General features: G+C 42.1%; 1 protein-coding gene across 1 annotated transcript; it reads left to right on the forward strand.

Annotated features, from left to right (window-relative positions):
* Nucleotides 1-2,923: 2,923 nt before the first annotated feature.
* Nucleotides 2,924-16,786, forward strand: LOC141620112 (protein FAR1-RELATED SEQUENCE 6-like). The gene is made up of 3 exons (XM_074437066.1): nt 2,924-3,034; nt 14,183-16,016; nt 16,137-16,786. Exons 1-3 carry the CDS (start codon nt 2,924-2,926, stop codon nt 16,784-16,786), a joined length of 2,595 nt encoding a protein of 864 aa, XP_074293167.1.
* Nucleotides 16,787-23,738: the final 6,952 nt, after the last annotated feature.

The following is a 23,738-nucleotide window of genomic DNA, read 5'->3' on the forward strand; positions in this document are numbered from 1 at the left end:
ATTGATTATTTGCGGATCCTTTTCTCGTTGAGAGAAGTGGAGTATTTATAGACTTTCACCTTTTGTCACGTAGTGGCCAAGTGGCCAAGTGGCAGAGCAGGTGGAAAGACTGTTCTACCCTCGGCCGAGGGACCCATGGCAGGCCGGCGGACCCTGTTGACTCCATGCCGAGGGGTCTTGGATGTGAGTACGCGGATGTGTATCCCGGCTGGCTAGTTGCCTGGCCGAGACCCAAGTGACAGGCCGACAGGCTGCGTCGGTTAGGCTGTCCAAGGTGTTGACTTGCTGTGGATATCTTTGACCTTGCTCAATATGTTGACTCGGTCAGCGGGTGCAGAATATGCCCCATCAATTTGCCCCCAGCGTAGTTTATGCCGTGGTATGGACCTTCGATGAGTGTTGAGCGTATTCTGCGTAAGTAAAAATTTCTGCCCCGGCTTCTTCTACCTCGGCTTTGTTCTGCTTAGGCCGTACCGTATCCCCCCTCCACATGGATGTGTAAAGGGCATCAAATGTGGAAAAGAAAATGGCGCTGGCCGAGACCGAGGTTGTGAGTGCCGTGTGCTTTTGATTGCCCCCACCGGTCCGCCAAGCTTGGTTGAATGGGCCGGGCCGTTTGGCAAGTAGATACCAAGGAGAGTGTTGAAGAAGATACGTCGATTGGCATTCTGTCAAGGAGCGTGTTGAAGAAGTTTTGTAACTGTTTGTCGATTGACATTCCATGGCTGAATGCTTGACACGTGGCTCGGCGTTGATTGGTTGACGCCTCATGGGCTTTGCTCTGATTGGTCGGATTGAGTGGGCTTTGCTCTATAAATAGGGCAGTTACCCCCTCATTTTGGCCTTCCAAATTTTATTTCTCAAAAATTTTCTCTTGTTTCGTTTTTCTTTCGCAGAGTTCCTTTCTCTTTCTAATTTCTCGAAGCGTTTACTCGGTGTAACACTTCCTTCCAAGGTAATCAAACAAATTCTTCAATCTTTTTTTCTTGTTAAATATTCATTGTCATGTCTTCTGCTGATGCCGGACCTAGTAATCCCGCGCCGGGGGCTTCCCCGTCGCGCCCTGATAAAGAGGAGGCACTGGCCGCCATCCCGATAAGGTCCGGGGGCCCTAGGTCTCCTTCTCCTGAGGTTGATGATCGGTATTTGGATGGTTTCTCGGATGATGATGATGATGTTGATGACGGTGATGATGATGGTGTTGATGAGGAAAGGACTCATTCCGACGAGGAGAGGCCGCATCTCCTGGATCACGGCGACGCCTGTAAGATCGGCCCTGATCGTGCTTGGACCAACAAGTTCGCCAGTTGTTCTGGCCCTGACTTTTTCGAACATCATTTCTCCTTCGGCAGGGAGTATAGGATTGTTATTCCTAAAGAGGGTCAGGCCGTCGTTGCCCTCCCCGGTTGTATCGGCGTATACATGAGACACCGGAGTATGGGCTCCGGTTTCCTCTCAATGCATACGTTGTCGCCATAATTAAAGCAATGAACGCCGTGGCACACCGCATCCGTTGGCCATCAGGACGATTGTTGGCTTTGTGTGGCTATGCCAGTTTAAGGGGGAGGCCCCAACGGTGAACCTATTCCGCCGGCTTCATCACCTTCGACTAAATGTTCAAGGTGGCAAGGGGTGGTATAGCATACAGACCGAGCCAAGTTATATCACCGTCTCCAAGCTTACTTCCTGCAAGGACTGGAAGGCACGGTGGGTATATGTTGAGGTTCCAGGGGATTATCCACTGTCTTGGTCCTTCCAGCACCACGTCAATTTGCGGTGCGAGAGCAAAGGGGAGCGTGAGAAATATGTCTCCCGGCATAAGCTTAAGATGGACGCCTTGAAGGTCCATCTTAATGCGGACGAACGGCGGGCAATGAAGCTGTTTGAGGCTGAGAAGGATGGGACGCCGAAGGGATGGATGCCCCCGACGCAGATCATTCTTCAAGATGAGCCGCTCTGCCACGTCGGCCTCATACCGGCCCTCGAACAGGGTGAGTGGGGTCGGTGTGAGGCCCATCTCTGCTTTTAATGTTTCTGTTTTTGAACCTTGATTTATTTCTTTTATTTAACTCTTGCTTCGTTTCTTTTACAGAACGTTTTGGCCCGGATCTGTCTGAGGAAATCCTCAAGAAGATGGGACTTGACAAGGACAAGAAAGTTGTTGAGTTGCATCCGAAGGCCGATACACGTGATCGCAGACCGGCGCCAAACGACCTCAGGGATCAGCAGTTGAAGGCCCTAGATGTGACGGCGGCCCAGGCGAAAGTTGCCGGTAACGTGCCGCGCCGAAAGCGAAAAACAACGTCTTCGGCGGCGACGGCGTCAACTTCAGTTCCACCTCCAATCCCTGCAGTCCAAAAGGAGACGGTGATGGTCGTCGATATTACCGATGAGGAGGTCACCGTGGCAGAGGAATCTCCTCTCTTACGTAAGAGAAAAGAGATCGCGCTCGCCCATTGTCATTGCCATCGCTACCGAGGCCAAGAAAGAAATGGGGGCCGCCCTCTCGTCTAAGAAGCCCATGATCGGTACGGATCTAACCCGTGGCTCAGATTTAGCTGGTTCATTAGGCGTTCCTGATGACAGGCTCTCCGGTATGTCAATGAATGTTGACATGGATGCTTTGTCCGCATTTTTTGTAGATCAACCGCCGCCGTCTACCGGTCTCTCTGAACGGCTTATTGAGAAGCGACCTGCGTAGATGGGTGATAAAGATGCCGCCATCGTCTCCTCCTCCCCGAAGCCTTCCCCCGCCCAGATTAGAAAGATGCTGGCGAAGTGGGCTGATATGGCCGGTGCTCACATTATGGAGCAAGAAAAGGTCATGGCCGAAGCTGCCCCACAGCTTGAGCGGCTTAGGCTTGAGCTCGCTGCTGCGAAGAAGGAAGCCAAGGTTGAGGCTGGGGAGGCTGATGCCGCTAAGATGCTGGAGGAGCGTGACAAGCTTCAGAAAGCATTTAACTTCACTGTTAAGAAGAGGGAAGAATGGAAGTCTATGTATCGGCTTCAGTCGAAGTCACACAGGAACACAAAGGCAATCCTCACCCAGAGGGAGGAGGACATTGAGACGCTCCAAAGCGTCGTCCTCCCTAACATGTGCGCCCAATACCGGGACCTGGCCGAAGAAGCTGCCAGGGAAGTGATCGGAGAGCTCTTTCCTGAAGGCTCCTTTCCGTGGCAAAGATTTGACGAGCTGTTTGATGATAAGCTTGATGCTAAGGCGAAGGCCGCGGAGGAGGCAAAGGTGAAGAAGGAGGAAGAGGAGGCTGCGGAGAAGGCGGCCCATGCTGAAAAGGCGAAGGCGGCCAGGGAGGAAGCTGAGAGGCTAAAGGCGGTGAAGCCGCACCGCCTGATCGCTTCACGGGTCGCCCACCAAAGATGATGTCGCTGATGTCGCCGGTGGCGAGCAGCAATAGGAATAGGGAGACGGGCGGTCGTCACCAGGTTCACCCGGGCATCTCGGATGGCTTCACTGTTCGGGGGCCAATTATTAAGCCTTTCCTCCCTGCCATCTTTTGGCACTTCATGTCTTATGTCTGTACCCTTTTGCTGTTCCTTCTTTTTTGTAAACTTTGGTAGGTAGTGTTTAGGCTATCCCTATGGGGACTACGTCGACTTCTTCCTTGTATTTCCTGTAAACACTTTTTAATAAGAGTTTTTTTTATTTTGCCTCTGGCTTGGCCGAGGTCTTTTTCTCATTTTTGTCTGAGTTGTCTTCTTTCGTTATTAATTGAGCGCTTTTTCTTTCGTTTCTACCTTCGATTTTGGCCGAGCGTTAGAATGCGTATCTCAACCGTACTTAACGTTTTTAAACATGTTGACGTGTCTGGCCGCTTCCTCCACCGCCCGAGGCGGTCGATTTGCGTTCCCCAACCGCCGTTGTGAACATGTTAGCGTATCGGTCGTTGTGTCCCCGTCACTCTCGGCCTGGCCGAGGTAATCGAGGTTACGGCGCGACAAAAATGCGTTCAGATCTCGAGACGTGTTGATCGCTTCCTCTTTCACTCTCGGCCATGCCGAGGCGTCCGATTTGCGCTTCTCAACCGTACTTATACGTTCCTAAGCATGTTGGATCAAATCGTGGGGCAAGTCGCGTTTCCCTCGTCACCCTGTCTTTGGCCGAGGTGAACGAGTTTACGTTTTGACTGCTGTTGTAAAAATCTTGGTATGACTATGGGAGGGACATTTCACTTTGATAGAAAACTTGGAACATTCTTCATTAGATATAATCAAGCGTTGGGGTGCCTACAACGGTCTCGGACACCTCCGCCGCTATACAAAGTATTTTCTAAGATTGTCGGTGTTCCAGTGGCTCATTAGAGGCACTCCCCCCATGTCTGTCAACCGGTATGTACCCGACCTCATTTCTTCAACCACTTTGTAGGGTCCTTCCCAGTTGGCCGTCATTTTGCCATGGATGTTTCCTTTGTTGGTGGCAGCTGACTTTCTTAGGACTAGATCTCCTACTCTTAAGTCTCTTTTGTGGACCCTACGGTTGTATGCTCTTCTCATTCGATTTTTATATACCGCAAGTTAAGCCGTGCCGTGTCTCGCTTTCTTCGACAGTGTCTAGGGAGACTCTCGTGCCTTCCTCATTCTCGACCGGGTCAAAGGTTTGCCTTCGAATGTTGGCACCGATGCTTCAATTGCGCGTGACTCGGCTTGCACCCATAGACCAGGTGGAATGGACTGTACCCCGTTGCTTCTTTCTCCGTGGTTCTAAGGGCCCACAGGACGCCGGGTAGTTCATCAACCCACCTTCCCTTTAGATCTTCACCTTTCTTTTTCAGCCCGTTTAGGATTGTTTTATTAGCTGCCTCCGCCTGCCCATTGCTCTGAGGGTGGCAGACGGAGGAGTATGCAAACTTGATACCGAGCTCTTCTAGCCAGTTCATCACTATGTCACTCCAAAACTCTCGGCCGTGGTCAAACACCATGACTTGGGGTAACCCAAATCGAGTTATGACGTTCTCCCAGATTACCTTTCTTACGGCCGCCGTCGTCTTGGCAGGTACCGCGACAGCTTCGACCCATTTGGTGAAGTAGTCGACGGCGACGATCAGGTACTTTCTTCCTCCGGAGGCCGTTGGAAATGGCCCCAATAAATCCATCCCCCACTGTGCAAAAGGAAGGGGACTAAGCACCGGTTGCAGGTCTCGGGAAGGTGCATGTATCACCGGAGCATGCATCTGACAATTTTTACACTTCTTGGTCTTAGCTCTGGAATCCTCAAGCATGGTAGGCCAGAAGTAGCCGGCTCGGAGAGCTTTGTGGGCTAGTGTTCTTGCCCCCATATGATGTCCACAGATGCCTTCGTGAATCTCTGTCAGTATGAGCTTTGCGTCGGGCCGACACATTTGTAAGTGGCCTTATTACGGACCTTCTATACAACTCTCCTTCAAACACCAAGTACCTTGCGGCGATCCTTCTTATCTTCTGGGAGAGACTGCGTGCCTCCGGTAACTCATTTGTCAGTTTGTACTTCATTATCGGAGTCATCCACGTCGTCTCGGCTTCTATGTCGCCCACCATGCCGACGGTCTCAGTGATGCTTTTAGCATTCCGATATCCACCAAAGACGGTCGGTGACATTCTTGATGGTAGAACTGACAAGTTTTGAGAGAGCGTCGGCTCGGTTGTTCTCAGACCTGGGAATGCATTGGATTTGGAAAGATTTCAATTTTGCAGTGTCAGCTTTTACCCTTTCCAGGTATCTTACCATCCCGTCGTCCCGAGCCTCAAACTCTCCTCTGATTTGGTTAGTAACCAATAGTGAGTCTGTCTTCAACACAATGTGCTCTGCTCCGGCAGCTCTAGCTAGCTCGACTCCAGTTATCACCGCCTCGTATTCGGATTCGTTGTTTGAGGCCGAGAAGGTAAATTTCAAGGCGTACTCAAACTCGTCCCCGTTTGGGCTGATGATAAGGATGCCGGCTCCTGAGCTGTTCGCCGTGGAGGACCCGTCGGTGTATACTTCCCAAACTCCGGGGTTTGGTTCCTCTTGATATGTGCACTCGGCCAGGAAGTCTGCAAGTGCCTGAAGGGCTCCTTGTTATCCGACTCTGGTGAGTCGGGCTCCTTTCTTCGTTTCTTCGGGGGTGGCCTCGTTGTTGCCGCGGCGACGCTGTCCTCCCGCGAGGTGGGGAAGGACTTTGGTCTGCCACCGACACCACGGGCACCGCCGGCGTCCTTGCATGCTCAGCTCCTTGTATTGCTCCGGTCAAGTTGATCGGAGTCACTTTATGGGCCCTGGTTACCTGCGGGTGTGCTGCCGTCACCGTCGTTGCGGCGGGGGTGATCGGCGATTACCCATCAGGTCCAGAGCGAGCTTCGCTTTGCTCGATCGACCACATGTCCCATGACAAGGTGACATGGCCGCGGGCGGCGGTGTTTCTGTATTATTGGCATCCCGTACGCCGGTTGAATTACTCGGCCGGTGGGGGACTGCCCAATCTCAGAGTTGTGGACTGTGTCATCCTGATAGAATGCAGTTTCGTCGGTCACAATTGCTTCTTGTTGTTTCGACATCTTCTTAGCTTGTTGTGTGGGTTTTGTTTTGTGTTTTTTTTGTAAGGGATTTGACTAGCTTTTAGTATGGCTTCCCCACAGACGGCGCCAATTGTTCCGGGTGTAATTACGGAGCAGATTTGTTACCACGTAAGCTTGTAGAATGATGACTTTGCTTGACTCTTCCTTTCGGCCTCTCCTGAAACAATGAACAAACTAAGGGCTCGGCTTGGTACCGAGCGAACTCACTCCGACGCTCAAGTCAGCAAACTTAAAGGGATTAGGTTGCGGGTTACTTGGCACAAAGTATATTGTAGAGAGATAAGGGAGTTTATACCAGATTAGTATGTTTAATTGATTATTTGCGGATCCTTTTCTCGTTGAGAGAAGTGGAGTATTTATAGACTTTCACCTTTTGTCACGTAGTGGCCAAGTGGCACAGCAGGTGGAAAGACTGTTCTACCCTCGGCCGAGGGACCCATGGCAGGCCGGCGGGCCCTGTTGACTCCATGCCGAGGGGTCTTGGATGTGAGTACGCGGATGTGTATCCCGGCTGGCTAGTTGCCTGGCCGAGACCCAAGTGACAGGCCGACAGGCTGCGTCGGTTAGGCTGTCCAAGGTGTTGACTTGCTGTGGATATCTTTGACCTTGCTCAATATGTTGACTCGGTCAGCGGGTGCAGAATATGCCCCATCAATAACATTTATAAATCTCTTATAGGTTCACAAGGGTATACTTAGTATTTTATCAGTTGATTAACGATTACTTAATAACGGTTGGCTTGCTAGAAAGTTTGACGTTATTATCATACTGATGGCGGTGATCAACTGGTCCCTAAAAGTCACACCTAAAGGATGTGTTTGAGAGATGTGATTATGGAAATGTAATCACATTGATGCCTTATATGACTAAAAGTTTAGTCCATGTATTTGACTAAACAGTTAGTCAATGTGATGATGAGACGATTATTTAATCCAATTAAATAATATTAGCTGAGACGAATTAACTGCCAATTCGTAATTTGAATATAAACTGTTATATTTAATTAATGTATATAATGTTAGCTTGAACGAATTTAGATGTTAATTCGTAATTAAACGTAATCGGTTATATTTAATTAGTTAATTATAAATATGCGATATTTATAGTTAAAATATATATTATACGAGATTGTCATAATAAATTATTACAGACCGGTATTAATAAATCGACTGCATGCTGTTGTGTGTAGACTTATTAATACGGATAAACATAAATGACAATTTATAATAAATACACATTTATACATTTTGAATACCAACCTAAAATAAGAAGATATTTTTCTCCTTATTTTTGGTGGTTGGTGGATAAAAACCGAATTAAGAGAAAGAAAAGGGAAGAATAAAATCTTCCCCTTATTACTCTCAGTTGGGACGGTTTTAAGAGGTGAAAAGAGGAGATTATTTCTCTCATTCCTTTAACCTAATTTTTGACCTAATATTCTCTCATAAAAAAAACAAAAAAACCCTAAATTAATTAGTGAATTTGGGGATCTCATTCTAGCAATTTGAGGGGCATTTCTCGGAGCATCTTGGGTGCAACGATTAGGAGAATATCAATTCGATATTGTTCTTAGGCCTAATTTGCTAGAACCAAAGGTTGATTCTTAATCTATACTATTTTGTTTATGCAAATTTCATTTATGACTAGTTTTCATAATCATAATTTCGTTATAATCCTAATAATCTTAAAGGAAGTATACCGATATTTCCTACAGCTGTAAGGTACTCAGCCTCTGTTGTAGAATCCGCGGTAACGCTTTGCTTGAAGCTCTTCCAGCAAACTGCTCCTCCATTTAGCATAAATACATAGCCGGATTGGGATTTCATATCATCCCGATCGGTTTGGAAACTTGCGTCCGTGTAACCTCTTACACGCAACTCAGTTTCTCCTCCAAACACTAAGAACGAATCCTTAGTCCTTATCAAGTACTGTAGGATGTTCTTTACGGCTATCCAGTGACTCTCACCAGGCTTGGCTTGATAACGACTTGTCATGCTTAAGGCATACGCGACGTCGGGATGAGTGCAAATCATAGCATACATGATAGACCCAACAACGGAAGCATAAGGGACGGTTTTCATGTGTTCAATCTCCTTAGGGGTAGAGGGAGACCGTGACATGCTCAAAGTAATCCCTTGGCCCATAGGTAGAAATCCTCTTTTAGAGTCTTTCATATTGAACCGGTCAAGAACTTTGTCAATATAAGCTTCTTGACTCAATGCTAGTATCCTCTTGGACCTATCTCTATAGATCCGGATACCCAAGATTCGTTGTGCCTCTCCCAAGTTCTTCATCTAGAAGTGATTCCCTAGCCACTCCTTAACGGAAGTGAGCGTTGGAATATCATTCCCGATGAGCAATATGTCATCCACATATAGGACAAGGAATGCAACCTTACTCCCACTAAACTTCATGTATAAACATGGTTCTTCAACACTTCTAGTGAAACCATATTGTTTAATAACATGATCAAAGCGATGATTCCAACTCCTAGATGCTTGCTTAAGACCATAGATGGACTTCTTGAGCTTACACACCTTCTTAGGGTTAGATGTATCCACAAAACCTTCAGGTTGTGTCATGTACACTTCCTCTTCTAGAATCCCATTCAAGAAGGCGGTTTTGACATCCATTTGCCAAATCTCATAATCATGAAACCCGGCAACCGCTAAGATTATCCTAATGGATCGAAGCATAGCGACTGGGGCGAAGGTTTCGTCATAGTGTAAACCATGAACTTGGGTGAAACCTTTTGCCACCAATATAGCTTTGTAAACATCTATATGTTTATCCACGCCGAGCTTAATTTTATATATCCATTTACACTAAAGGAGTCGCACTCCCTCAGGTAAATCCACCAAGTCCCATACCTGGTTCTCGTACATGGAATCCATTTCGGACCACATGGCTTCTAGCCAATGCGAGGAGTCGGGACTAGACATGGCTGATTTGTAGGTAGTGGGTTCGTCACTTTCCAAAAGTAACAAAACACCATCCTCTTCGATATTGCCAAGGTAGCGGTCAGGTGGATTAGAAATCCTACTTGATTTTATAGGAAGAATTACCGTTTCAGAAGAGGAGGGAACGTTATCCTCCACGTTCACCTCTACCTCATTCTCGGTTTGTGGCTCTCGAACTTCGTCAAGTTCAAATTTTCTCCCACTCCGTCTTCTAGAAATAAACTCTTTTTCTAGGAAGACAGCATCACGAGCCACAAACACTTTGTTCTCGTGTTTATTGTAGAAGTAATAGCCACGTGTTTCCCTTGGGTATCCTACAAAAAGACATTTATCATACCTGGGTGCAAGCTTATTGTCAGACTTGATCTTGACGTACGCTTCGCAACCCCAAATGCGCATGAATGACAAATAAGGGACTTTCCCTGTCCATATCTGATATGGAGTTTTATCGGCCGCTTTAGTCGGGCTTCGATTTAGTGAAAATATTGCAGACAAGAGGGCAAAACCCCAAAACGAACTAGGAAGCTCGGTTAGACTCATCATGGACCGAACCATGTCTAATAAAGTTCGGTTTCTCCCTTCGGCCACACCATTTAGTTGTGGTGTGCCAGGAGGAGTCCATTGTGATACTATACCACAATCTTTTAGGTGTGAATCAAATTCAGAATTTAGGTATTCACCACCACGATCGGATCGTAGGGTCTTAATCTTTTTATCCAATTAGTTCTCTACTTCATTTTGAAACTCCTTGAACTTGTCAAAGCTTCACTCTTGTTCTTCATCAAGTAGACATACCCATATCTACTCAAGTCATCAGTAAAAGTAATGAAGTAGTGAAAACCTCCTCTAGCGGTGATGGTTAATGGTCCACACACATCCGTATGTATGAGAGCCAAAACCTCACTAGCTCGTGTCCCTTTTCCCGCAAAAGGTGCACGAGTAATCTTGCCTAAAAGGCAAGACTCGCATATACCATAAGATTCGAAATCAAATGGTTTGAGCACTTTTGATGAAGCAAGTCTCTTAATGCGTCTTTCGTTTATGTGACCTAAACGACAATGCCAAAGGTAGGATTCATTTGGATCACCCATTTTGAGCTTTTTAGTTTCCACCTGATAAACGTCATTAACGTCATTTAAAACTGATGTGACTCATATTTGAGCATATTTAGTCCCCGAATTAGCCTCGTTCCTATGCTTTTTAGTGCATAATTGGGTCATTTACTATCCTTAGCTTCCCATTTTGCATATTCTTTGAGGTCTTGTTTCCTTGGTAGGAGAGGAGTGAAAACCTTGCATTTTCATGGCAAAATGGAGCTAAATTGATCGAATTCAATGACCAAGCATCAAAGGGAAGATGATACTAGAAGGCCTATGTAGATAATAAAGTAGATTGGGCAATGATGAAAGGATCCTTGCATCCTCAACAAGATCCCCGAGGATTGTTGAGGAAAGAAGAAAAGAGAAGTGCCTGACCTAGGATCCGAGCGGCTCCCTGCCAATCCGAGCGTCTCCCTGCCCACCAATCCGAGCGTCCTGATGCCAAGACGCTCGTCTTGAAGCCAACCAATCCGAGCGTCTCTCCCCTGATCCGCTCGGATTCCCTTGCAGACTCAACCGTGCCTACTGCCTAGACGCTCGGGATGAGCATATTCTCTGGGGACTAGCAAAACGGAGATGAGCATCTCCTTGGAGAGGAGCACTTCCTCAACTTTTCTTAATGGTCTTAATAGTCATTTAAGCCCTTAGTAACCCTAATCTTTGTACCTAATCTTTAGTATAAATACCCCATTGTACTACTTAGATTATAATCAAGTCTTTATACTCTTTTATCTCATCTTAATACTCTCTTAATCTTGTAATCAACTCTTAATTTAGCATTAATACAAATCTCATTTCTTAATCTTTCCTTAATTTCTCTATTGTTCATCATTTATTTTGGGTAATTAGAAGATTATTTGGGTTTATTTGGAGGATTGACAACCTTCCATCAATCATCAAGTACTTCTATTATTCTTTGCTTTATTATTTGGAATCATCTTTATAGGTATAATTCTCTCTTAATCCCTTTTTAATTATTGTTAATCATCTTCATTTGTTCATCATGTTTTGCCTTGCTAGTATGATTGACAACCTTGTTAGCATGTTAAACTTGATAATGAGTGAGTAGTTTCCTTAACTAGGGTTAATGAGGAATTAGGGGAAACCAACATGGGATTGATTCATGCTTAATCTAATATGTTTTCATAATTAATTTGCTTGCTTGTTGTGATTTCAACTTATGCACATGTTATGTTTGATGAAATGCGAGCCTATAAATCCTTACATTTTTTACCCATCACTTACCTTTTCAATGAGACTTGTAAGACATAAATCAACTCGAGTCTCATTAGACCATGCATATAGTTGGATATGGAGGATTAAGTCGACTTGTAGGTGTTGTACAATCTAATCGATTCGCCTCCGGGACCCAAACCTTCTTAGGGATTGTAAGACATAAACCAACTCGATCCTATCACAACAATAAGTGCTTGCATCTAGTAGAAAACATATTTGTATGATCAAATCCCATGAATCCCTCATGAACCCATGACACCCTAGTGCTTTTAATAAATTGTTTACATCTCATTTTAATCATCTTACTTGTTTTCATTACTTTATTTACATTGTTGATTAGTTTAGTTGATCTCCTATCTCAACCCAAATTATGACACCCTTAGACACAACCATTTGCAATCGAAAATCCTACATCAATACCCGTCCCTTGGGATCCGACCTTTACTTACCTCTTTACTAAGAGTAGAGTAGTTTGTGAAGTTATACATATTGTTTTGGTCAAGGTAACTTTTGACGACAAGTAACAAAACCGACGAACCAAAAACATAAATGCCTCCAATTGAAATGGCTTTGCCATAAACCACATCATTCAATGAAAAAGTACAACTATTGTCCTTAATCATAAAACAAAAGCCTTCCGCGTCTAACGCGGAAATGGAGATGATGTTCTTGGTTAAAGTTGGTACAAAATAACACTTATTTAAAAACAACTCTAAACCACTAGCTAAAGTGAGCACATAAGTCTCCTTCAAGTAGCACCCAAGAACAAAGCACCTAATAATCTAACAAATACTAACTAGATATTTGTTAAATCTACCCTTGATAATATGTACTCCCTCCATACCAATCCAAAGGTAACATTGACCAAAATGGCACTATTCATGGTCGTAAGGAATCTTCGAGATTATTCTTAATCTATAAGACAAAATATAATCATGTGAGATCTTGTTTGATTTATCGTCATGAATGCTACAAGTATATCAATTTTTTATAATTTTTAATAATGTGTAACTAACGATATTCACGTTGCAAAACGTGTCTCAACAAGTGTGAAAAAGTCAATGTTACCTTTGGATTGGTATGAAGGGAGTAAATAATACTAATACACTTAGTATTTATTTTTGTTTACTAACAACTTAGTAAATGATTTTTATTAGTTTTTAGAGAGATAAAACCAACAATTTTATTCACATGCAAAAGATGTTCAATTGAGCAAGTGAGAAAAGAGACAATTGTTGGTCTATATGGGGGAAGGGGCCGGGTGAGAGAGGTGGAGTGAGGGAGTGAATTTGCTTTATTTTATGTCCAATTGTCATTGTGCATAAAATAGAACAAAAGTTTGATGGGATAGATCAAAGTCATGAGTGTAATGATTATGTTTATAATCATCTATTTACACTCCATTTACACGGTCCAATGTCCCATTTACGGGTCCATATCAGTTCTCACATTTGTCGCACAAATACGTGTAATTTTAATTTAAACATCGTTTTATGTTTAAATGCTTCCCAATAAATTTTGTCCAAAACACTCCGTAAATATATGTGTACCGCTACACATATTATTTACATACTAATATTAATCACATTAATCAATTAGTACTATTTTAGTGAATTAACAATTAATTAACTAAAACCCGTCTCATAAAATTTATTATTCAATTATCGCATAATTAAATACTAACTGCCGCGCCTCGAGTTCGCAACTCGAAATCTCTCTAAAAAGGATCGACTAACCTTTTAGTCAATAAATCAAGGGACTAAATAAATTATATCTCATACAATTAATTAGTTGTCAATTGGGGTACGTCCCTTTAGGTGTGACTGAAAGGGGTCAGTTGATCACCGCCGTCTCACGACAATAACGTTAAACTCTAGTCAGCCAACCGTTATCGATTTACGTTAATCAACTGACGAGGATCAAATAATAAATATCCTGATGATATTCCTTTAATGAGATTTATTATGTAAACGCACTATTGTGGAGGACGCTAACTTCAACAAAACCAACGTTGGCCATGGTCCAAACGTTGGAATCCTTCGTTTGCCATGGTCCAAACGTTGGAAACCATTGTTTGGCCATGGTTGAACGTTGGAAACCAATGTTTGGCCATGGTTGAACGTTGAGTTTCCTTGTTTGGCCATGGTTAAACGTTGTTTTTCCCTGTTTGGCCATGGTTGAACGTATAGACGCAATGTTTGGCCATGTTCGATTGTTGAGTCTCGTGGTTTAGCCATGAATTACTCGTTTTATCTTGTTTTGCTTTCGTTTTACGCAATTTATTTAGGTTATGTATCGTTTTTATTGTCTTACTATAGTCCGTATTGCTTGGAACAGGTTTCGTGGGAGACTTTTGGCGAGAATTCAATTGATTACAAGCCGTTGTTCGAGACTACTTTAGATTTCAAAAAGCGTAACGATGCTTTCAATTGGGCTAATAAAGTTGCGTTCGAGAATGGGTTTGCTTTGGTTAAAACAAATAACGGAGCTAAAAACAGAAAAAAGAACGGGTTGTTGGCAAGTTATTTTCGATGTAAAAGACATGGGTTACCCCCGCTAACGGATGATCCCGAAAAGCCAAGGAGGTCGCAGAAGTGTTCATGCAAGTTCCGTATTCGTGCCGTTCAAAATTTCGTGTCTAAAAATGATCAAGTGACGATAGTTCGGAACATTGTAACCCCCGAGGGTGGTGGACTACACAACCACAATGTAGCAGTTTATAAGGACGGGGATCGAAACTTTGCGGGATTGGACGCGGAAGAGAAGGCATATGTTAGGCAACAAACTATGGCTGGGGTTCAACCGAGGGATATTAAAAATGCTCTTCATTTGAAAACCCCAGAAAAACCTCAACTGTCAAGCACCCAGCTATATAATGAAACAAGGAAAATTAGGCAAGAAGTTAGGGGTGAAATAAACACCGCTCAACAAATGTTGGCTCTAGCGGTAGAAGCGAAATACGTCCATTGGCACGAGATTAATTCCCCGAAAAAAGAGATCACTCATATTTTCATGGCACATCCTGATTCCGTGAAGTTGTTCCGGGCTTATCCTTACGTGGTTATCATGGATTCGACGTATAAAACCAACATGTACAATAATCCACTCATTGAGATGGTTAGTGTCACACCCACCGGATCGTCCTTCTTAATTGCATGTTCGATGATTCCTACCGAGTCTGAGGAGTGTTACAAGTGGCTGTTGAAGAAGTTGGGTGACATTTTAGATGTCACGGGAGCGTCCCCTTCTGTTTTTGTCACCGACCGGGAATTGGGTTTGATCAATGCTCTTAAGGCAGTATTTCCCAAGGTTGATCATTTGTTGTGTCGATGGCACGTGAACAAAGCCATCAATGCTAAAGCTTTGGAATTCTACCATACTGAGAGTATAAAGGCATTTATCATCACAAATCCAGAAGACTGTTGGAATAACGTGATCAATGCACTTACCGAGCAAGTGTTTCAGCAAGCTTGGGCGTCTTTCAGTCATAAGTGGGGGCGTATGGCCACTTATATCGGGAAAGCTTGGGGTGAGCACGCAGGGAAGTTTATTTTATGCTATACAAACGAGGCCTTCTATCTTGGTAACATAGCAACTTCCCGTGTTGAGTCAGCACATTATCTATTGAAGGCTTGGTTGAAAAGCAGTCATCTCACACTTGATACCATGTGGTCCTGTGTCCACGGAATGCTAGAAGGTCAATACTCCAAGATTAAGAAAGAACTCGAAGATTCAATGAGTAAACCAAGGATAACATCCCGTACTTTCTCCATATTGCAAGGGAACGTGTCTACTATAGCCATAGAGTTAATGGAGAAAGAACTTTTGAGAGGCCTTGGTTTGGGTATCGAGGTAGAGGATCAATGTGGACTCGTGCTACGAACGGCTCATGGGTTACCTTGTGCATGCAAGTTGGTTTCATTGATGAAAAGAGGAAGGAGGATCCATCTTGAGGATGTTCATATCTTTTGGAAGACAATGGTGTATGATAGTCCTCAACAAATGCCGAAAAATGATGGTGATTTGTTTGAGGAATTAGTTGACGGTGTGAGAAACAGTGACCCGGTTTACCGAAGGGTAGTCATAGACTTGTTGCGTGACTTCTCCCACCCGGAAGACCAAGAGATTTTGCCACCCCCTATTAATGAGCATCCGAAAGGCCGTCCGAGAGGTTCTACAACTTAAATAAAGTCGGGTTTCGAGCATGTAGAAAGGAAGTTTGGGACACCAAGTACTCATGGTTCAACAAATGCACCACCATCACAACAAAGACTTGGTGATTTCGAATCAGGAGCTCCCGGTGCTCCTTTAGGAAGGAACTTTACCATTGGCCTTATTTCATCATGGGCCAAACGGTGGGGTGTTCTTGAGGTTCTTTGGGGCCACTTCGATGGTTGGGTGGATGTTGGAGATGACGGTCATTGTGGGTTCTGGATTTTATCTCACGGCCAGCAGGGCCAAGAGACAGATTATATAATTATGCGGGAATGGTGTGCGAGGGAGATGAGGAGCGACGATATATACAAACAAATGTTCGGAATTTATCCATCAGCGACCACCGATCTGACAGGGTTTGAGTTGGCACTTCAACGAGTTGAGTTTTTTGCTCCAATTAGTTGTGGTCCGGGTTACTGGATGTGTGGTGACAATTTGCTAGTGTTTGCAACATTTTTCAACTGGACGATATGTGTGATTGGTCATTCACGAGGGGCAGATGGGGAGAACGTTTGGGATGGAATTTGCAACACTATCATGCCTTTGAAGACCCCAATTGTAGGCATACAACCGTACGATATTATGTGGATTGTCCTACACCATAACCATTGGATGCGGTTGCATTCTAGAGGCCCCGCTGAGAGTCTGCCTATGCCGCCATCTCACCCCGCTTGGTTGACCTACCTAGATGCTAGTGTTTCTCACCTAGATATGTTGTACCAATAGAACATTGAGAACTAGAATGCATTCACGGGATCGACCCCGAGAAGACGTCGTAGAAGCCGATACTGCGACAATTATCTCACTTGACAGTTGTTCGGATTGAAAAAATGTAACCGTTACTGTTGATGTAAATAAAAATATTAAGTTCACTTGTGTAATACTCCCTCGTAGTCTCTATTTTCTTCCCTTTGTTTGTGGGCACGAATATTAAGGCGAGGAATAAAATAAGAGTAAAAAAAGTTGGGTGGGTTTTGGTGATAGGAGAGAAGTATGAATAATTAGGAGTTAAATAATGAATTGTGGTGCCAAAACATTAAGGAAAGTAATAAAATATGGGTAAAAGAGTTGGGTGGAGTTTGGTTATAGGAAAGAGAGATGAATAAAATAAGAGTAAAAGTTTCCAAAATAAGAAAGGGGAAGAAAACCTGAATAATCCGTTTAAGGAAACAGGGAAGAAAATAGTGAATATGAGGGAGTATATTTTAAGTTCGTTTGAAATTCAAAACATTGTTACCGTTACCAATTCAAACATTATAACCGTTTGAAAAAAAAAAACAGGCGTTCAAAATTTAAAAATCTAACTGTTTGAAATTCAAAAAATTGTTACTGTTACCAATTGGATATGAATACCCCTTGCTGATGTTCATACCAATCACAAAATCCCATCAATATGGTTCTCACAAATGCTCAAAAAAATCAGAGCTTATCAACTAAAGATCGATTCAATCGTTGTGGATTTACCAGTGTTAGTGTCTCGCCTTGAATTAGTCTTTCCAAGTGCCACTGTATGGCACTTGCTTGAAAATCCTCCACTTGGCAGCCTTTGTATCATCTTAGCCGGAAACCCGGAGGATATACTAACTCCAGCAGTTACTGATGAGGCTGTTTTGATGAAACATTAACCGAAAAGATGTGGGAGTTTTGCAGGTTAAAAAGTGATGTCCTTGTCTATTTTGAGCGCATACTGACCGTGCTCGATTACGCAACACTATCAGAATTATGTGCCGGTAGAGTGTTCAACCTTGGAAATTCCAAAATCGACATCATAGGTTCCTGGAATCAATATGTTGCTGCTCAACCTGAAGAAATTGAGGCCGGAGACGATTTGGAAGATTTGGAATCGTCATCTTCATCAGCCGAAGATAATTAAGTTCAAAACTAATTTAATTACGTTTTAATTAAGTTGTATTTTCAATTTATATCGTTGTTTAATTTCCGTTAACTACGTTTTAGTTCCCTTTGTATTTTCAATTTATGTTTTACCTAATTAAGTTGTATCTCTGTATTATGTCCTATTGTTAATTTGTATCGTGTTTAAATTAAGTTTCCGGCTACGTTTAATTTCCATTAACTACGTTTAATTTCTATCGTTAACTTCGGGATTTATCAATAAAATGATTACTAAAATTAAATTAAGGAAAAAAAACAACCATAAAAAAATATCCTTACAAAGATATTAGAATTAAAATAACATAATCCGTACAAAGACACAAACATAAAAAATAAAATAAACTAGTCGTCATACACGTCTTCATAGTAGAGACGCACGTCCGCAAACAAATCCTCTAGAGTCTCTCTCTCCATCTCCTCACTAGGTTGTTGGAATACGTTCTTGAATTCACGACTAAGAGCTAGGGCGACCTCCGACTCCTCATGAAACTCGACAGCACGAAAATGGAGGCGGTGTGAGGGGGGATAGAAATAAGGGTGTGCAATCTCCGCATACCAACTCATGTACCCCTCAGCATGCTCGAAAGGCATAAATGCTTTAGTTGATAGACGCCGTAACGATATGATCGAAGTTGCGATCCCCCATGTCCTATCGGGCTCTTCCCCGAACTGAAGCCTGTAATTCCCGTTCGCCGGGCGAGACTCAAGAGACGGAATCGGCATTGGGTACGGGATAGTCTGACGGTACCCAAACTAACGCTTGCACCGATCAGGCTGGTACGGCTCTACTATATCAATATGTCTGATAAAACCCGAGTAAAGAGATACTCTGCAAGATACCTAGGGACGGTTCCCGAAGGGCAACCATCGGGCATGCTCCGACCTAAGATCGTCCAAACTATAGCGATACATCTGAAAAGTCTGAGAATCACCCTTAGTCCGAGGCAAGAGGGCCCAAGCCTCGACTAGAGGTCGGTCCTCAAGAAAGAATCCGGCGCCGGGTCGTAACTTGGGAAAGTACTCGTATATCCATGCCTGGAGTAACGGTAGAAACCCACTAACACCAGTACTATCTCGGCACGATGTTATCCCTAACTGTCGGTACAAGTAAGCCAAACAAGCGGCACCCCAAGCATAGGAATCAACCCGATCAAGACTATTAAACAAGGGCAACAACTAAGCGTTCACCCTATCACCACTCTTATCCTCGAAAAAGTATGACCCAGTAAAATCAAGAGGTAAGCCCGTAACGAGTCATGCTCGTTCCGTCGCTGAACAACATTCCTCAACTCTGATGTAAGTAAACCACCATTCTTATAGCGCGGTGGTACAACCTCGGACTCAGGAACTCCATAAAACCTCGCAATCTTCCCCCTCAGACCACTATCATCAGCCTCAGCCAAACCGTCCACAAACACCCGCTCACCAGTAACAGGTATCCTAAAAATATGCTGGACATCATGGAGCATGATACTAATCTCTCCCAAAGTCATATGGAAAGTGTTAGTATCCGGGTGCCACCTCTCGATAAATTAACTAAGGAGGTTACCGTCTAGACCGATGGTAAAACACTCCCTCAAAATCTCAAGCCCGCTCGCCTGTACCCTAGCGGCAATAACCTCGCTGAGATATATCTCCCTAATCTTCCTCTGAGCTTTCGGCCTCTCGTAGAGCTTGATCCACGACCTCATATTCTCCGGGTTGGGTCCAGCCAACACTTGAACGCGACGTGTCCACTAAAACTCCGTAAGATGGCAATGTTACTAGGACCACCAGTAACGGGCTCTCTCAGGATCCAATAAGTATCCCTCTTCGGCCTCCTCGACCTATCCGTGCTAGAGGATGTCTCTCTAACACTCGAATTGTTAGATTCATTAATCTCATTAGATTACATATTCATATATAAATGGATTTATTTGGTCATAAAATAAATACAAGATCTTATGCATGCAAACATAAAGCAAAGTAGAGAAAATATTGTCACTTCTTACATATGTGTTTCGGATTTTTGGGCACCAACAAGATCTCCTTCTTGTTAGTTCTTGAGCTTTCCAACAATGGATGAACAAAGGTTCAAATTAGAACCTCTCCCAAAAGCTTATACCCAAGGAATACCCTTAATATTTTAATTAATATTGGACTAGTATCAATTAAAACAAGCTTAAATTTAGACACAAAATATAATTTTGTTCTCTTGTATTTTCGGCCATGAGAGGAGCAATTTGTGGGGTTTTTATTTCTCTAAGTTTTTCCACAAATTGTAGAGAGAATAAAATTCTAACACTAGAAAATTATTTCTCTAACTTTATAATTGATCATACACAAGCTTCAAGCTTGTGGACATATAATGAATCCTATCATTATAATTGTCTATTGGATCACTTTAAGTAGATGTTCATATGTTTCTATGTGCAAGCAAATAAAGACGAATTTTTAGAACAAACAAATACGATAAAAGGGGTGACTTGGGTTGCAAGCCAAGTCACGAAAATCCAAAATACAACCATTGTTTAAAAGGATCACACATTTCCATGTCGAACACGGAAATCAAAATAGTTATAAAATCCATAACATTAAAATAAAGACAATAATAAAAGCCAAGCTTCATTGGTAGCTACTCCTAGCTCCTTCATGATTTCTTAAGCTTGCTTCTCTTTTCCCTTGTCTTTGCTTGGAGGAGGCCCTATTTACAATAAAAAGGGGATACATTATCACAACTTTGTATCAAAATACCATAGTTGAATTAGAAACATAAAAGAAAGGATAGTCATTTACCTACTAGAGTGATCTTTCCAGTTTTGATGTCACCAAGATACTTGGAACAATTCCTATTCCAATGTCCAACACCATTACAATAATGGCATTTATCAAGAGGACCCTTCTTGGGTTTGGAAGTGCTAGCTTCAAAAGTCTTAGCCTTGGTGTTCATGGGAGCTTGTCTCTTACTCTTTTTCCCATTCTTCTTAAACTTTCCCTTCCTCTTAGTGGTTATATTAAGCACATCCTTAGGTGGGTTAACATTTAGCCCCATGTCTCTTTCGGCTTGCATAAGTAACTTGTGCAACTCTTCAAGAGACATGTCCTTGTCTTGCATATTGAAATTCACCCGGAATTGTACATATGCTTTGACTTTGGATGAGGAGTGAAGAATCTTATCAACAATGAGCTCCTTGGGGATCTCAACCTTTTGAATTTTCAACGTCTCGACTAGCTCCAACAATTTGAGCACGTGAGGGCTAACCTTTTGGTCCTCCTTGAAATCTAGATCAAAGAATGCCGAGGCCGCCTCATATTGGACGATCCTCGGTGTTTGTGAGAACATTGTCACAAGTTTGGAATAAATTTCATAAGCGGTGCCCATTTTGAAAGCTCTCCTTTGGAGATCCGCCTCCATCGCAAAAATTAACACATTTTTAATTGCGGCGGATTCCTTATGGTAAGCTTCATAGGCTTCCCTTGTTGCGGCACTCGACCTAGCATTAGGTTCGGGTGGAGAGGGTTCCATAAGGTAACGAACCTTATCGTCACCTTGGGCGGCTAGCTTGAGTTGGGCATCCCAATCGGAAAAGTTTGACCCATTCTTTTCAAGTTTACAACAATCCATGAAGGATCAGAGCCATGAAACATTAGTGAGAGCGTGAGCGTTGTTGTTGTTTGGTACGGCCATTTGTTATGAGAAATAAAAGTGGTCTACAAAATAAAATAGAAGGAATAAAACACTTGTCGTTTTTAAATAATAATAATACTCGTAAATTTTAATTTAAACAAGTTTTATTGCATTTATCTAGTGACCTCTACCCAACTTGATAAATGATTCCAAGACCAAAATTCATATCAACTTGGGCACGCTTTGGCGATACAACCCTCATCAATATAACTCGGTGGATCAACTCTTTAATCGATTCTACTTTTAGTACTCTTGGTCGATAAATTTACATTAATATTTATCTTTAGCCCAAAACACATCCGGCTATGGTCGAGAATACTTTTGTTGAGTTCAACCCAAATTTCGAATAAATGTGTGGATGATCCAAATTCACATTAACTTGGGCATGCTTTGGCGATACAACCCTCATCAACATGAAATCGGTGGATAGACATTTATCACCCACTTCCCCTACGTAACAAGGTTTGTACCCCGGTTTGGCCGAGCGCACTCCCTCACGAAATAGGTTTTCATGGTTTCTAATTTTTGGTAAGGCTAAGTCTCAATTGTTTATTTAGCGAGAGGTCATGTCAATTTATTATCCATCACGTTTTAAGTGAACTAAAGCGGTGAACTACGATAATTGTAATTGACACGGTCGATAAACTCGATTTAAAATGCATGTTTAGTTATGACGATTTAGCGATGCATGCAACATATAAATAAAATGCAAAGCATAAAAATAAAGTCCTAGTATGGCCTTCCTAAAATAGTAAATCTAATAAACTATTACAAATGCGGAAACCAACTCCTTTGGTCCCTTGAACTTCGGTCTTGGCACACATCTCGAGGTAACACCGTCTTCATGGAAACTCCGGGAAAATTACAAATAATAAATAAAATTACATAATTTTCTATTATACATTCGTAATAAAAATAAATCTATTAAATTACAAAACGGTGATACGAGATCACAATAATTACAACCGAATCGATATTCCCATACATTTCGGGTAATACCAATTAAAAACTAAGGCCATACTAAGTAAAATTACATAATTCAAAAATTATATAAAATAAAAAATATGACAATCATAAATAAAATGCAGCATTATAATATGTATGAACATGCTTAATTTTATGCTAAATCGCCTTTAAGAGCCAATATCGTATATTTTATCGGTTTTTATGGATTTGCGTGATTTATCTTATTAAAATCACAATAATTACATAAATTCATATTTATGTACAAGTTAACTACCCTAACCACCTTAGGACTCAAAACTTAGTCTTCACTAATATTTTGACAATAATTCAACTTGATTTCTTAATATTGTTCATTATGGACCAAATACAAAATTATGCTATAAACTTCAAATTAAATCATAAAAATTTCAAATAATTTCAAAATTTGAAATTTAAACTCATGAACATTCTGGAAAAATACCATGACACTCATAATATTCAAAACTTAGGTAAAAAATTTCGATAAATTATCGAGAAAAACAATGTTGCGGTTTATCGGTTTTAACAAATATGACCATTAAAATATGAGAAAATTTATTTTCATCAACTTTTCACTTTTAGATTTGAAATATATGATAAAATGCAACATGTGACGTTTTTCTTTAGTCATGAAGTATGTTTTAGCATTATTACTAATTTTAGTCACTATTTATGTGATTTTTCATTAAAAATTCATAAATCATGCAAAAAGACTTCACTATAGCCAAATATTTTACACACATCTTGTAAAATTGCATGTGATAACGTACTAAATTTCCATGACCAGATTCGAAATATAACTCATATTAACCTATTTACCCATTTAAATACGATTTTAACTTATAAAATTCATATTTCGAGCAAAACAACTTATTTTAACATGAAAATTTACAGGCCATCATTAGATAATAATATGTGAAAAATATCCAAAAACCACTGAACAATTCGAGGTTTAGCTATTTTTCGTCCAAAAATGACATTTTTCTCATAAAAATCACATTTTAATGCCAAAAATATAAAAAATGAACAATAAAATCCATAAATGAACCAAAATATCCCAAATACATTTTAGGACCAGAAACTTTAACATGCAAGGTAATTTCGTGATATATCATAATAAACACAAAATTACAA

Source organism: Silene latifolia, chromosome X, assembly GCF_048544455.1.
Source record: "Silene latifolia isolate original U9 population chromosome X, ASM4854445v1, whole genome shotgun sequence".
Classification (NCBI taxonomy): domain Eukaryota; kingdom Viridiplantae; phylum Streptophyta; class Magnoliopsida; order Caryophyllales; family Caryophyllaceae; genus Silene; species Silene latifolia.